This window comes from Agelaius tricolor, unplaced genomic scaffold (genome assembly GCF_023055355.1).
Source record: "Agelaius tricolor isolate 1412-34295 unplaced genomic scaffold, bAgeTri1.0.p SCAF_12, whole genome shotgun sequence".
NCBI classification, from domain to species: Eukaryota; Metazoa; Chordata; class Aves; order Passeriformes; family Icteridae; genus Agelaius; species Agelaius tricolor.
This window is the reverse complement of record NW_027269272.1, coordinates 13379746-13396418: the sequence shown is the minus strand read 5'-3', so window position 1 is coordinate 13396418 and position 16673 is coordinate 13379746. Positions and strand designations below refer to the sequence as shown.

At 50.1% G+C, this 16673-nt stretch overlaps 1 protein-coding gene and 1 long non-coding RNA gene across 8 annotated transcripts in view; one reads left to right on the top strand and one right to left on the bottom strand.

Annotated features, from left to right (window-relative positions):
* ZIC4 (Zic family member 4) overlaps positions 1–16673 on the top strand; it is a 35429-nt gene that overhangs the window by 4568 nt on the left and 14188 nt on the right. For 3 of the 7 annotated variants that reach the window (XM_071437681.1, XM_071437678.1, XM_071437679.1), the window contains exons 2-4: positions 860–944; positions 5947–6564; positions 10964–12000. In XM_071437681.1, the coding sequence (XP_071293782.1) occupies positions 875–944; positions 5947–6564; positions 10964–11385 (1110 nt within the window). In that variant the 5' untranslated portion in view covers positions 860–874 and the 3' untranslated portion in view covers positions 11386–12000. Of the gene's footprint in view, positions 1–859; positions 945–5069; positions 6565–10963; positions 12001–13215; positions 15809–16673 lie in introns of those variants that run through there. The other 4 variants (XR_011680793.1, XM_071437676.1, XM_071437677.1 and 1 more) reach the window with 4 other exon arrangements.
* Positions 6835–9060, bottom strand: LOC139594947 (uncharacterized). Its single transcript, XR_011680794.1, has 2 exons — positions 8784–9060; positions 6835–8634 (listed from the first exon to the last, which is right to left on the bottom strand). It is a non-coding gene; the product is annotated as an uncharacterized lncRNA (long non-coding RNA).

Sequence of the window (16673 nt, the reverse complement as noted above, 5' to 3'; positions counted from 1 at the left end):
ACTAGCTCTGGAGTGCCTATAATAGTGAGAGTAATAATAATATAGAGACAGAAATAATAATAATAGTAGAAATAATAATAATAATAATAATAATAATAATAATAATAATAATAATAATAATAACGTCATTTTAAGCAAGTGATTCCAGATTCTAGTGTGCTTTTCTGTATTAAAACCCAAACAAACAAAATCCTGAGCATTTCAAAGATATCTGCAAACATTCAGACTCAGACACTGCATCCAGCCCCAGATCTGCTCTCAAAGCTATTGCTGCCGCTCAAAGCAAGCTGTGCAAAGTTCTGCCTGTAGCAGTGGCAGTGCTCTGCCTTGCAGAGAGCAAAGAGCAAGCTGAAAATTATAGGCAGGGAGAAGTGCCAGGGTGGTACTATACTAATCCTTGCTGAGACAACAACTTGTGTTGGAGGCTCGCAGAGAGTCCGGAATTTAATTTCGGGACAGAAGGATCTGTAAACAATATAGCCGAGTGGGTAAAAACTTGCCTTACAATAGCCTGCCAGAAGGTGAATGTCAGATCAAAGGAGAACTGAAAAGATGTCCTTTCATATTTTTTTTTTCCCCTAAATCAGCCATGGAAACTTCATGACTCCATAAAACATGTGCTGCTTTGCTGGGGAGACAGCCTCCAGTTTCCCCTCGGAGAAAGCTTCTCTTCCCCTCTCATTGCCTAACTTGTGTTTTTGGTCTGGTTTTATAAGTTGGATTTTGGGTTTTTTGAGTTTTTGGGGTTTTTTTCCTTTTCTTTTTGAATCCATGATGCCACACTTATAGGGTGCCTTACTCATTCCACATCACGCACAAATGGTTTTGCTCTTAACTTTCTACCTCTCTCCCCAAACAGGAACAAAGTCAGGAAATGAGGCACAAGACTCCCCTTGTAATGAGGAAAAGAAAACGACTTTACAGAAACATCCTGGAAAAGTCAAGTAAGTTAAAATATGTCCTTTTTACAGTTCAAAGGAGACTGTATTTTTTTCAGCTTAGTGTTTAACGTACTTGCATAAACACAAATCAGCGACAGAACACCCCACCAGCAGCTGCCTAATCCTGCTCAATGCCTATTCATTTGGAGGTTCTAGAATTAATATTTGACGACTCTCTCATTGAAACAACAACCCCTGACCCCATGTGATTGCACTGTCACATTATTCTATGACATATTCATCTTGAATTCATTTACGGACGATTTGATTGGAATGAGGTTTGACATGTATTGGATCCTATTAAAGAAGAAGACTTTGATCTTGTTGATGGGGTTTACATGATATGTATCATCTTTACCAGGGATACCAGGCTTCCACAATGTGGTGTCTAAGTAGTCAGTGACTGACAGCTTATCTGACAGGAATACCTTAATCTTGAGGTCCTGAATGAAATATTCTATTTAAAATAAGCATATGATTTGCTTGTCCTAGGGTAGCTCTAGGTCACAAAATGTGAGAGGCAAACCTAGGCACAAACGGTTGCTTGCCTGGTGGCTGACTTCCCATTGTTCGGGAACCCTGAAATAAAGTCCCCATAAGTGGATATGGGGCGAGGGAATAAAAACAAAGGCAGAGTGTGCTCTCGAGCTACTCGGTACCCTCTCCTCCCCGAGGTGAAACTGGGATTGCTGAAAGGCTTTCTTGAACCACCTCTTCCTAACCAGCAGTGCCTTCTGCCGGGGCAGGCAGGGGCTCGGGCTCAGGTCCTGAGTCTGCTTCCCGCATCCCTCTCTGGCAAAGCGAGTTTAAGGGATAAGGAATCGCGCAGGGTGACTTTCTTGGTCCTCTCTGTTTCTACTCCTCGCTTTTTTCTCTTTCTCACAGTAAAGATAAGGGGTTTTCAGACTGATCCGTTCCCCTGCTCTCGTTTGGGGTTTGAAGCCCAAAACCGTAACCCCCCGAAGCCTGTCTGAAGTGTTCAGGGCATCCCGACCCGGCCCAGGCCTCGGGCACCGGCCGGATATTTTGTAGCTGGCTGGTCGGGAAGTTTCCACAGAGGTGGAAGTGGGAGAACACTGAGTGGATGAAGATCAAATTTGGCTTTCTTGTGCTTCCCGAGGGCAGGAGCTGTGCCTTGAGCTGAGCACGGTTATAAAGGGGGCTGTCTCTTCGAAACAATGCTAGAGATAGCGACAAGCATCTCGATGTTTAGGTAGATTACTACCGAAACAACCAGGCTAAGGTAAAGCCGATGAGCAGCTGGGGCCGCTCCCACCCCGCAAAGGGATGTGCAGCCGGTTCCACGCCGCAGGCCTCGGCGGCCCGGCGGGGCGGGGGTGCGGGCAGTGCCGGAGGGTCGGGGCTGCCCCGCGGGCCGCCCGGCCCGGGCCGTGGCAGGCGAAGCGGAAAGCAGGAGGACAGCTCAGCCCCTCACCCAGGCCACAGCCCCGACTTTCTGCCACAAGAGCCAGGTCGGGGCCCAGAGAAGTGCTGGTGACTCGTCTTTACAACGTGTCACCTCTTTAGAACAACCCTCCAGCTCGGGCCAGCCTTGGGGCCAGGGGCTGAGGACGGGGTGGCGGACACACAGAAGCCACCGTAGGAAAATTCGTACTCAGGATCAGGCAGCCAGTTTGCTGGCCCTGCAGAAGCTGGTGTTGACACATTTGAGAGTTTGCCGAGAGGCCGGCGTGTCGGGTCAATCGGGCTCAGGCCGCTGCCAAGAAGCAGGAGACCTCGGTCAGCTCTCGAGTGGCAGCGGTTTGAGCTCGAGCTGCCAAAGGGCTGCACAGACAAGCGTTCAAGTTTTCAAAACATTGTGGGAGATGAGCGGAGCCAGTCCGGGTCTGGGCCCTCTTCCCTCCTCTTCCCCGTTTCTCCGCCTCCCGGCAGTCATGTGGCGGCCCCCGCCCGCCCTCCCCCGCACACAACCGGGGCTCACATCAGCCTCACCTAACAGTGAGGGACACCGAGGGCCAGGTTCTCATACGCTGCCTGGAAAAGGGTGTGAGAGACAGCCCTGAGTGGGGGGCAACTGAGAGCCATGAGTGTCTGGCAAGAAATCATCACAACATTTGAAATGAACTTAGGGCAAAATTGTTATGACTTTTTTTTTAATTGGCAAACCCTTCCAGATGTTTTCTCCCTTGACTGAGAAGTGTCAGAATTGATGGATAACAAGTATGTAGAGATGCAGTGTTTTAAGGAAGTATGAGGAAAGCAGCTTTATTTGGGATTCACAGTCTCAGTACATTTGTAAGTAACAGATTCATACTTCCTAACGTTTGTCTCTTCTGTGCACTCCTATTGAGATGGTCATGAATAGGACTGTCAAATCCATTTCGTAGAGCAAGTAGACTTGAAAGTTGAGATATTGTGAGGATGGTGTGTGGTTTAAAATGCCTGCGTAAACATGTTATGTAAGGTTGGGGAGCTAATTGCATCATTTGTCACTTTTCATCATCTCCACTCAGAAAGATGAGTGCAAGGATGTATCTATAGCTAGCTACCTGAATATCAGCCTAGTTTTACAGTGCAAGTATGGTAAATGCAAGCAGAGACAAAATACAATTGCAGCCTACCCAGAATGTGTGAAGCTGTGTCAAAGATGTCTCCTATGTGGTTATGTATGTCCTAAACTTTAGTCTTATGGTTTCCAGTCTTTGCCTTGCAGCTTCAGTTATGAAAGTAGTTGGGTTGACGTTGCCAAGTAGTTTCTTGTTTTACTACTTCACATAAAGCCTATTGATTGCCAACACTTAAATTCTTAGGGAAATGCAAAATTCTGTGCTGGGAGCTTTACCTGGCATGCATCTGGTAAAGAACCCACTGGCAAGTTAACAGCGAGTCAATGTATTAAAATGATGAGAGTTTGAAGGGATGGGTAGAGAATTAATCATTGCTATATTTCATAAGACTGTGAGGTCATGGTGGAGCCGTTTTTGTGTCAGGATCCAAGTACTGTGGTAATACAGTGGGTAGATATTTGAAGATGTGTTTTTCTTTCTTGGAGCAGAAGAATCTCTTTCCACGTTTCATTAACTTTTTTTAAGTTCACAATCCCCTTCTTAAAAACTTAAGCAGATGCTTCCTCCTGTGCTGAAGCCCTAAGCTTTTCTAAACCTGTAAGGCCTCAGTGTGTCCAGCTAAAACCCATACCTACACTTCCACTACTAGCACGCAAACCCTGCAGACCATGTTATTTCCTTCAGGTGAGAATCATCAGAACCGAGTCCACTGTGAATGTTTGGCAATGCTTTTCCTTCAAGCCAAGGACGGGGATTTTACGTGGAACTGCCCTGTAAGTGTGCGTGAGAGAAAGTGAGAGAGGGAAAGGGAGAGACTCCCTCTTCTGGGTTAAAAATTCAGATTCAGCCTGAACATCACGATTTCTCGCATTGCCCCGGCGGCCAGTAATCAGATAGCTGCTAAAACTTGTCAGAGGAGGGGGAAGGGGATGGGATCTCTCAGGGATCCTTTCTCCGGGCTCAGGCACCGGGCCGATGGCCCGAGTCCCGGGCCGGTAGACCGAGTCCCGGGCCGAGCCCGCCTGGCCCGCGAGCGGCCGGGGCGGCTCCGGCCGCAGCTTCAGCCGGGCAAGGACGCTCTCCCCGCGCTGGCAACAAGTGCCGAGGACCGGCCGGCAGGACGGGCACCGGGATCGCTCCGGCTGCCGCTGCCCTGGCCGGGGACCGGCGGGGCTGCCCGTGCTCTGCCGGGGGCGAACCCCGCGGCCGCCCCTTGTCTCAGGGCAGGGCAGCGGAAACGGACAGAGGCGAGGGGGAGGCCGGGGCGATGCCCTCCACTCCCGGGGAGGCTTTTTTCCCCGGCCGCAGGCGGAAGCCCGGCAATGCCCGGCCCCGGGCAAGACCCCGGGCAGAGACCCCGGGCCGGGCCGGGCCGGGCCGGGCCGGGCCGCGGACGGGGGCGCCGGGGGAAGGGCTGGCGCGGCGGCGCATGCGCAGCCCGTCCCCTCGCGCGCCCCCCGCGGCACCGGCGATCTCCCTCTCCGGCGGCGGCGGGACCTGTCACGGTGACGTCACCGCGGCGGCAGCCAATGGGCGGGCGCGGCGATTGTGTGGCCGGCGGGGCAGCGGCGCGGCCGGAGCGCGGCCCGGCCCCGGTCCCGCCGCGCCGTGAGGGCCGCCCCGGCCCCGGGCAGGACGGGCCGTGCCGCGGGACCTCCCCGGCCGCCGCCAAAGCCTCCCGCCGGCCCCCCGAGCCCACCCGCTGGCACAGCCGCCCGTGCGTCCCGCGCCAGGGCGGCGGGACCGGGAAACTTTTTAATTTTGGGAGAAAGGAGAAAAAAAAAAAAAAAAAGAAAAAAACTAGAAAGTTGTTTTCCCCGCTCCCCCCCTTCCCCCCCGCTGCCCTGTGTATCTCTCCTCCCGCTGTCAGGTGACTTTTTAGCGTTAGAAGCTAATGAGCGTGGATGCTCTGGGGATCCCGGTGATGGACCCTGCTGCTCTCTCCAGGCGGAACACGGCGCTGAGATTAGTAGACTTGGCGGGGGCTCCTCGCCACCACCAGCACCCCCCTCAGAGCATGACAGGCTTCCCGGGCGTCGCCGGGCACCCCCACACCACGGCGCCCACGCCGCCGGGGGAACACGCCGCCGAGTCCCGCCTCGGGCCGCAGCAGCTCCGGCCAGAACACATGGGGCACCGCCACCATCCTCCTCCTCATCCTCCTCCTCAGCATCACCCCGCGGCCCTTAAGATCAGCCCTGCCCCTCATCCCCACCACCAGCTCCTCCACCACCATCATCATCATCATCATCATCATCATATGGCAGGCCAAGCCGAGGTGGTCTCTAGTCACACGGCAGCATTTGGCCCGGCGCAGTCACCAGCAGCCCCTTACCCCGTGTCTCACCCAGCCCAGGCTCTGGCAGCAGGTAGGGACTTCTTCATCCGCAGAGACCTGCCGGCCCCACTCATGCCAGGGCTGACCGAGCAGCACCCCGCTGCAAGTTCTCACCACGGACTGTTTGTCTCAACAACAGGTAGCTACCCCGGACACCATGGTCACCAGCACCACCACTCAGAAGCTGGGAATCCCTCTCTGTTCACTGGACTCCATGAGCAGCCTCCCCATGCAGCTCCAGGTGGCCATCTAAACGGACAGCTCAGACTGGGGTTACCTGGAGAAATGTACGCCAGGTCTGAACATTTCACTCAAGTACCAGCCTCCAGGACAGATCATTTTGCTGCTTCTTCGCTTCATAACTACGGTGGTATGAATCTGAACGTGAACCTGGCTCCACACCACGGCCCGGGTGCCTTCTTTCGTTACATGAGGCAGCCCATCAAACAGGAACTCATCTGTAAGTGGATTGAGTTGGACCAGACTCCCAAAAAATTATGCTCGAAAACTTTCAGCACGATGCACGAGCTGGTGACTCATGTCACGGTGGAGCACGTTGGAGGACCCGAGCAGTCCAATCACATATGTTTCTGGGAAGAGTGTCCGAGAGAAGGGAAACCTTTCAAGGCCAAATATAAACTTGTAAATCACATCAGAGTCCACACAGGTGAAAAACCTTTCCCCTGCCCTTTCCCAGGCTGTGGCAAAGTGTTTGCCAGATCAGAGAATCTCAAAATACACAAAAGAACTCATACAGGTCAGTATGTAAAGCTCTCTTTACTCTATTTCTCTCTGTTATTCCGCGTACTGATTTGCTTTTTTTCCTTTTTTTTTTTTTTTTTTTAATGTATCCTTTGAGTTGTTATTGAATGCACGCCAAGTACTTCCGGAAAATAAATTCTCAGATTTGTTTGTTTCTTTACCGTTTGGAGAAGGGGGAGGAAAGGGGGGGAAGGGGAGAGCGAAAGCAAATCTCAGAATTCTCGTCCATATTTTTTTCTGGTTGTGCGGAGAGGTTGCTGTAATGTTTATATGGGTAGATCTGTGTAAGTATCGAACGATATAGCTACTGTTTCTGCTAATTCACACAGGCGAGGATTTTTTTTTCGATTTAAAGTAGTCGGGGGGAAAAAATGAAATCATTGTGCAAGCTCACAAATTAAAAGTGAACAATGGAAGTTACAACTTGTCTAGTCAGTTTTGACTGATGTCGCTGAGATGCTGCTGCTCGAACATTGTGAGAATAACACAGCTGCGACCTTTTCGTTCAACAGTTCTGTTTTGGGCAGAGGGAGTTTCAAATGTTTGATCTGAATAACACTGACATTTTTAATGAGCATTGCCTTCCAACGACTTTCTGCATTCGCAAATATGGGGAGCTGCGATTTCTGATTCTCGTGAGGGAAAAAAAAAAAAGAAAGAAAAGAAAGAAAAGAAACCCTTGTGTTGTTTCGGCCTGTACATTCTGAAATGTCATTTACAGATCTGTTAAGTGAAATTGGGACATGTGTCAGAAACATCTGTTAGTTCTAGTTAACAGAAAATAAAGTAACACGATGGACGATCTTGCAGAACTACGTTTGAACTCTTCCGGCCAGGAAAGCATTTATAATTAATGAAATTGCACGTAGAAAGTTTTCACACTTCCAGGAGCAGCTTGTGAAGTTGTATTAATTAGTTTAGCAGCCGGTGTTTGTAGTCCATAGCGCTGGCTTGTCTTTTTTTTTTTTTTTTTTTTTTTTCCCTTCTCTAAAGAAGAAGATAAGAAATAAGCCCTTTTTGGAAAATTTAATCTGTTCCAGTGTAGGGTTTTCCACCTCCCACCCCCTTCTGTACAGCCTTATGCACTGCGAGGGAAACTACATAATCCTATTGTAAGATCTGCTTACAGCCAAACGATTTTTTTCGCCTTCCAGTTCATAAAACTCCCCTTCCCCCATGCTCGGTGCAGGGCTTGACCTTCCAGGAGTTGCATTTTTTATGATAGAGCGCGACGTGATATAATATGCAGAACATACACTAATTTCGTATCGCTATCATCTAAACATAGCACTGAGATTTTACAGCGACCGTCACTCGTCACCTCATTATTTTTCCATCGCTCTATGAGGAGTAAGTCTGTGTGCGGGGCGGGGGGGTGGGGGGGAGGAGGTGGACGACAGCATAGCTGTGTTCCTCGGCTGCCTTCTTGGCCCCCTTTTTCCTCGAAAAAGGGGTATCCCCGGGTCACGGAACTTGTATCCCAGCCAGTTCCTTGTTGGATCAGCACAGGTACAGCCATTAACCGGGAGAGCTCATCTCTTAATGACAGTGTTTTTCTTAAGTAAACAAACTTTTACTGCTCTTTAACGGCCTCACTGTTTGAAGTCTCTGAAGCAGAAAATGGTTAAATTCTTGGGAAAACTGACCTACATCGGAGATGCAGGTTCAGGGCAAACCCGAGAGCGGAGATTTGCGTTTATTAAACACCATTCGGCGCGTCTGTACTTTTGGCTTTAACTTTCTCGGTGATTAATTGCTGTATTGTGCAAACTCCTGCAGGGCCTTTATGGTTCCACCGTTTCTATTAAACACCCAGAAGTTGTCAAAAACGCAATGTTTCTGAAACCCTAATAGAACTCACTACGAATTATTCATGAAGACAGTTCTAGATTCAACAGGAAAATTATTGCCTCCTTAAATATTAATGACTTCTGATTTCTCCGAGGCTGGGGAGCAGGCAGAGGGATATCTGACGATGTACGAGTTTTCCAGGTTGGAGGATAAGGCCGTTAAGGCGGCGGCAACGGGACGAGCAGGACGGGCTGGGATCACTTCACCGCCTTCCCTGAGGGCCAGGAACAATAGTGCGAGGCGTGGGACGGAGCCCCGCTCCCTCCCTGCGGCCCCCGCCGCCCCCGCGCCTCGCCCGCTGCCCGGGAGCCGCCAGCTCCGGCTTCCCCCCGCCACCACTCACCCGGAGAAGTTGGTAAATACCTTAATCCACTCCCGGAGACGGGGGATTATGCCACAAATTCCAGGCTGAGTTTCACTGAACACTTTTGCCCAGCTACAAGTGTGGGGGTAAAATGGCGGTAGAGTCTCCATCGCCCGCGGAACTTTGTGCGTGGCTGCGGCTCCGTGCCCGGGCTGCGGCAGCCGGGACCTGTGCAGTGTCCTCTCCCTGCCGGGTCGGGATTTCCGCGAAAGAAAACCTGCTCTCGCGAAAGGAATACTTGCAAATGGCTCGGATGGCTCCTCTTTATTGAGGCGTTCAGGGAATGCAACCCGGGCAGCTGAGAAAATGCTGCCCTCTTCCCACTTGAAACCCGGCTGCACGGACGGACCTTTCAGTGGCTCTTTCAGGGGGTTAAGCGAAGTTGAACATTTTTCAACTCGGCAAAGCGCAGTGCGGCGCAGCCCGCTTTTACCTGAATGGAACTCACTTTGCACAAGCAGAGTGCTTATGAGGATGGCTTTCCCTGGGGTCTCCTAACTTACTGCTTGCTTGTACTACACTAATATCCTTGATTTGTTGTCTCAACTTAGATGCTGAAGGTCAAATTATTTCCTTACGTGGAACTCTAATTAGATTATAGGCGGGCGTGTGTCTATGCATATGCACCGCTGTATGTCGACGGTATTTGGTTACAGAATCCGCATCGTTTTGTGAGAGACCTTATTTTTAACCTCTTCCCTCCCTTCCCTCCAACGCCAGATATTTACCCATCCTCCGTGCAAATGCTAGCGGTGCAGGATGTCAGTGCTCCTCATTGACCATTACAGTGCGGAAAGGGCATACTTTAAACGCGGAGCCATGAGCCTTTCCCACCCACCTTGCATAAAGTGCATTCATGTGAAATATTTGGAATGCCTTCCTTTATTTTCCTCTGCTCGCAGCCGAGCCCGATGTAGACTGAGTCTCTCCTAAATTTAATCATGACGAATTGGGAGGGAAAAAAATAAAAACGACAACCACGAACGTACAACCCAAGAAATTTAAAAAACCAAACCAAAGCAAACACACAAAACCAAATATTGGAAGTCCTTTCAGCTACATACGCCATGATGGTGAACACAGTTGCTTTGTTTGCGCTTCACGTTAAGGTTAGGCCATGTATTTTTGTGGAGTCCTCTCCGCCCTGATACTTTTTGACTTTTGACGGATGAGGAAGATATTTTCATAATCGGTCGGTACAGGACCTGGGTACCCCTTGGCAAGCAGGATTTTTGCAGTTTGCTATTGTCAGCAACAATAATGCCGCCAGCATTTCATCCTGCATCTGGCTGTGGCGTGTTTCCTTGAAAACCTCCTGTATATCGTCTACCATGGCAAGTCCACATGATTCGAGGTTACATTTTCACACGACTCCAGCAATACGATTGTATTTCTATTATGCATAACACCAGTTATTATATGATCAGACAATTTAATCCCGGTTGCAATTCCTTCAGTGGCTGTGTAGGTTGAAATGGAAAGGGAATCCTTACCCTCCTGACAGTGCCGTGCGCTGGCCTAGTCATCCTTCTGCTGAAACTTTATCATTTTTCCCGCACAATCAATGTCTTTCTGAAATATTTCGTACTTTAGCACATGGTATCAGCAAACTGGGGAGCGGGGAAAGAAAGGGGATGTGGATCTTCCATGGCATTGTAATCAGTGCAAGTATGAAGTGGATGAAATATGATCTAGCCAGGTTATGGAAAATATTTCCACGTGCCTGGGGGACTGTGAGAAATGTATTTAACGTTAAAGCCTTCGAAGGGATAAATCACTGACCGCTCTTTCTGCAGGACTTCGGAGTCTGCGGGGACAGCACAAGTTTGCTCGGAACGAGCAGTTCTCCTCTAAGTTTTCCTTATTTCGGAGCTTTGTCTTGTGCACAAACCCTTAGGATGATACACACACAGGCCAGGGGAAAGAGGAGAAACTGGCTGGGCAGGGCGCTCCTCCTGCGGAGCCGGCCACGCATCCGGGTGGGCACGGAGCGCGGCGCCGGGGGATGCTCGGCGGGGCCCGCGGGGAAGGGCAGAGCTAGTGAGAGGAGATTCCGCGGGGAGAGGAGCCGTGGCAGGGCCGGAGAGAGGGGTCCGGGGAGGCTGTGGGGGTGAGGGATGCGCTGCTCCCGGCCCCGCCGCCGCCGCTAATGGCTGTGCTCGCCCATTGCCTCCTGCAGGGGAGAAGCCGTTCAAATGTGAATTCGAGGGCTGTGACAGGCGCTTCGCCAACAGCAGCGACAGGAAGAAGCACTCGCATGTCCACACCAGCGACAAGCCCTACAACTGCAAAGTGAGAGGCTGCGACAAGTCCTACACCCACCCCAGCTCCCTGAGAAAACACATGAAAGTGCACTGCAAATCCCCTCCTCCCAGCTCCGGCTACGAGTCCTCCACGCCCTCCTTGGTGTCCCCCTCCTCGGACTCCGGCCGGGAGCCCCCCGCCTCCTGCTCCCACGCTGAGCCCTCCGCGCCCGCGCAGCCCGCCGCCAACCTGAGCGAATGGTACGTGTGTCAAGGCGCGGGGCCCCGCGGCCCCCCCGGGCCCCCCGGCGCCTCCCCGCCGCCGCGCCTGCCCGCCGAGCCCCGGCCCCGCTGCTAGGGCGCGCCGGGAGCGGCGGCGGGCGGCCCGGCCCGGTACGGCCCCGGTACGGCCCCGGTACGGCCCCGGTACGGCCCCGGTACGGCCCGGCCGGCACGGGGAGCGCCGCGCCGGGCGCGGGGAAGGCGAGCGGGAGCGGCAGCGAGAGGCGCTTGGCGGAGGGAGAGAGGCTGCGGAGCGTGCGGGTGGGCCCTGCCCGCGCCCCCGGCACCGCGCACACGGGAGGGCTGCGCTCGCCTCGGCCGCGGCGCTGCCGCCTCCTCCCGCCGTGCCACACACCCCCACTCTGACCGCCTTGCTCCCGTCTGTTTACATGCCAACTGATTTGCATTCCCTTTCCTTATCCCTGTCCTTTCTCCTTTCCTTCCTTTCCCTTTCCCTTTCCCTTCCCCTTCCTCTTCCCGTTTTCCTTTCCCCTTCCCTTCAGTGGTTTCATACAGATTTTCTCTGTACAGATTTTCTCTTGTCAACAGTATTGTGTGCTGCACTGTTCTGTTCGCCCACGATTTTCTGTGAGAGTGTGGTTTTTTAAGAAATATATATATATATATATATAAACTATTATTTGTTACCAATTTGTACAAAATGGATCCATTAAATTTTTTGATTAATTAACCCGTTCGATTGACGTTTCTGTAAAGAATCTCCTTACTTTTCCCTCTTTCTGTATATAAATACATATATATATATTTCCTCCCCCCACCCAGTAGTCGCTAATAAAGGAAGGCCCAGGGGGGTGCGATGATTGACTGTCCATTTTAGCTCCCACTGGTAATGACTTCTAATACCTAAACATGCCCGTCCCCACCCAGAGCGCGGCTCCTGTTGAACCGTGGGCGCTGGAGCTCCCGGGGGGGCGGTTCTGGGGGGGCTGGGGGGAGCCCGTTCTCTGACGTCACTGCCAGGGCGGGGGCCGGGCAGCCCCCGGCAGCGCGGGGACCGGGGGCCGCTGCTCCGCGGCCCTGCCCTGCCAACAGCCCCGAGGAGACGTGAACCGCTCCCACAACGCGCCTCCAGCATCTCCATGCTGCCCCAGAGTCTCAAACCTACAGGGTTCATTGCACCGGTTCAGAGAAAGAAGGGGGGGGGGGGTAAAAAAATAAACAACCCCCAAAATAAATAAACAAACCTCTCCGCTGGGGTAGCTTGAAACTACCGAATGGTGCCGTTTTAATTACTTTAATTATGTTTAAGAATACCAGATAGTATAGGCAAATAAATAGCATAGGCTGCTGGAAAGGGTTTCTATGGCTTGCGGAGAGCAGACAGAAGGCTGCTGTAACCGCATGCTCTGGTGTTTGACAGATCACCTCCGCACCCAGGTGACTGGGGTTACTGCGAGTGTACAACTGTACACACACGCACATATACACGTGCATGTTGATACCGAGAAATATAAAAACGACAGGAAAATAAATAGCTGGCCAGTGACTAAAAACGCCCCAATGCCAGGGCTTTCCTTACTTATACACCCGTATTTTCCCCCCAAGGCACCAAGTCGGCGTTCCTTTCTTCATTCGCCCAAACTCCACAACTTTTGTGTTTAAACATCATGGATAGTGACAACAGCATGTCGCTAACGGGAATACACTTAGGGAATCAGCTAGGTGAGAGCAGTGTGTGAAAGAGGAATCTAAACAGGGGAGAGTTGTGCCCCTCTCCAGCCCCCAAAACTTGTGTCATGGAAATCGAGAAGTGCAGAAGCCAAATGCGGGTAGGGAGGATGTTTCCATCATGTCCTGAGATCTGTTTATTTCTTTATTTCTCTATTTACAGAAGTATTTGGATGTGCAGGCTAATCACCTTTAATTTTTCATTTGCTTGTTACAGATGTCTACCCCGTTGCTCTCAAGGTAATCTAGACAGAAGCAGCTGAAAGCCTGAATCTTATGCCTTAGACATCAAAGCAAGCTCGCACAAAGAAGTATTTCTTCACAACGGTGAATCTTCATGGTAAGTTAGGATTTCTATGGCAATAGGCAAGTCATACTTAAATAGTGAAAGGCGAAGTCTGGAGCCCGTCCAGTCTTTTCATTAAGGACATAATATTTACGTCTAACAGGCCCTTTTTCTTGTGTATACAAGTATATATTTTTGTTTGACGCGAACTAAATCATTTTCATTTAATTTCCGGTAAACAAAACCCACGCGAACAGGGCACTTGTTCCAGACCATAATAAAAATGGATAAGACTGTCAGGAAGAAAAGGCCCGCTTGAACCGTCGCCTCAGCTCACTTTTGTTTCTGCTTTCTGCCAGGATCAGAGAATGCATTTGGGATTTGAGGGCGAGTTTCTAAAGGCAAGGAAATGGTTTTTAAGGGGGGAAAGAAAAGGAGAAAGGTCTAATCAAGCTCGGGTTGTTCAAAGGGCCTGATTTTGGGGTTGAAAGTGTGAGTTTTATGGTGCATCAGCATGCCACGTTAGGATCGCTATGGTAATGAGGAGAGCAATAGCAAGCGGCCTTCAAAGGAGGCACACTCCATTTGAGACAGTCTATTAAGATACATTTGCACTGACCTTTGGTTTCATGCTAGCTTAATACACTCAATCTGCTCCCCGCTAGAGATAGACTTCCTCCACCTAATGCACTTCGGCGGAGCTGGGTTTTGCTGGGCTTCGCCCTCCCCTCGAGGCGAGCTCCGTTCCGACGCCGTAGCCCCGGTCTCCTTCTCCCCAAAGTAAGGGACTGCCAGCCCCCCAAGCCCGGTGGGAGCTCCTGCCCGCTGTCCCCAGCCTTTCTGACCAGCTTCTAGCAGCAAAAACTGGCCACAAAGCCTGAGGATTGCTTCCCTTCCTCCCCACCAAACGTGGCAGAGGAAGATAGGATGGGGACTGGAAGATCCCCCTCCTTGGGCTGCCTCTGTCTCAGGGAGTAGGTGTCCCGATGGAAGTCCCCCAGGAGCTGGAAAGCGGGGTGAGCTCCGGGGGAGAGACGGCCGTACCCCCTTCTCACTCTCCCGGTCCTGCTGTGGCTGCGTGGCAGCGAGAGGAGGCTCCGTGGTGCGGGGGAACTTGACATCCGCATGGCCGGGGCCATGGGCGCTGGGCCATGGGCCCGGGAAAGTTAGAAGTCCATGTTCCAGTAATTGTCTTGTTGTTTATTTTATCCAAGTACCCTAGTGAATAGGGGAAAAATAAACACGGGGGAAAAAAATTCAAACAGTTGAGTCGTCTTTAGTGCCAGCCCTTGTGGTTGAATAAAAAGGATGGTCCAATTTCTATTGAGCTGAGAAATCTTTGAAGTGGGAGTTATTATCTGAGAAATTCCTGCTCGTCGTCCTAACAACGCTGATGAAACGTAAAAGGTTCTTTGTCAGCGATTTGTTCTCCTCTCTGTCAAACTCACCCTGCCCGTTAGCTTTAAACCGTTTCTAAAGAGATAAAATCAAACTTTTAAAGATAACTTTAGGGGCCCAGAGGGTGCAGAAAATACCAAACTATCGAATCCTGTGTATAGACATACATCTGGATATATGTGGCTGTGTCTGTGTGAAACTCTGACTGTGTACAGATGTCCACGGATGTCTGTATGACCTTACAGTTCGAAAGTTGAAATTATGTCCATTGTTTTTGCATTTCATCCTCCAAACTTTTCCTTCTAATAAATTATTCCTACATACACTCTGCACGGAATGCGATTCTTGGGCGAAGGCAGAAACGTTGGGTTTCATTAACACCACTTTGTGACCAACAAATGTTTTCTCTCCAGTAGACTGAGAGCAAGAGCGTAGACACAGAGTAAATTCTTTGATCATTTAACAGTCCGAATACCTATCACGCATGTATATACTGCAATGTATCGAAGTTGTTAACGCATTCAAAGTGATGGCTTCCATATGCTCTCATGTTTTATTGTCTGTACGTGTAAGGATAGTCAAACTGCATCCCTTTTGTATCTTCATTTTATAAACATAATGGTGTTGTACTGAAATGATTCCCTGATCAGGTTTTATTTAGTAGTTTCTCATTGGATATCATGCAGTGCCCTGTTCGGAATATGAATTCCTTGAAGCTGTAACTCATCAGTGTACTTCTGTTTTAGTTGTTAAAGAATTATCTGAGCCCAATCCTGCCATTCTAAGCCAAATCATTAATTTAATGGGACCTTTTCTGAGTAAAGACAGATTCAAATTAGAGTGGAGAGGGTATTACTATTATTCTTGTTATTATTTTTTGGTCTTGTCATATTTATGAGAAAATCTAGCACATTCTTTGTGAACTGTACAGAGAAGAAGCCTCTGAAAAATGTAGCTTGCAGAAAAACATTTACAATGTTGGTATACTGTATCTTTTTCCAGACTTCTTATATTCCTTATTTTTCTTTATCACATGTTTGGCAATGAAGGAATGTTTTGTTGTGTGCTTGAACATACTATTTATTTTTAATACTTGGATTTTTTTTACAATAAATATTTATAAGCATTTCATTTCTATGGTTATTTTTGCAAATGTGCACTTTTAAATTATGTGTTTGTACTGATGATACCGAGCCATTCCTAAAACACGGTGTAATCAACCTTCTCTTTCTGTTGGTTTTTATATTACTTGAAAAAAATTGCCCAAACCTGTGTACTATTAATGTGGTGTACAATCAAGTATTAATGAGTGGTTTTTTGTTGGTCTTTAACCTTTTTTAATGTTAATCGTTTTAGGTTGGCATTTCCATTAAAAGAACAGAACAAAACAAACCCCTTCTTTGGCTTCATTTCTGCGACAACATTTTTCAGATCGCAGACTTCAAACCAATTGTACTTTAAGCATTGGCCAAGGTGCAGGGTGCGGGAACAGAGCCGGTGGCACCCAGGTGCAGCCCTGTCACTCTGGGGGGTGGGTGCGTGTCCCGGTTACCTCCGCAGTGGCACTCTGGCTCCTCACGGGCACTGTGCGACACTGGGGACACTAACCCGGGGATCTTGGGCACCAGCACTCGGGGGATTGGCGTGAGTTTTCAGCAGGGGCCACTCCGAGAGGCTGCTGCTCCCTCCTGCCAGAAGGGCTGTTGTTTCGCAGGATGCAACTGTTCTTTTGAAGAATTTCCACACACCCCCTCCAGAATGGGTCCCAGTCACAGCGAAATAAAACCTTTTTATAAGGTTCCTAGGCGGATTTAGTGCATTTTATTTCTTTTTCAAGAGAGGGAATTCTTTCGACAGCTACAGTAATCTGAAAGTAAAGTAAGCCTTCTTTGCCTTGCGCATTCCCCTGATGGATGTTAACACGTTCCGGGGTTCCGCAGCTCCCGAACCTGCTCGGAGCTCCCTTGGCAGGACAAACGCCAGCTTTGCTG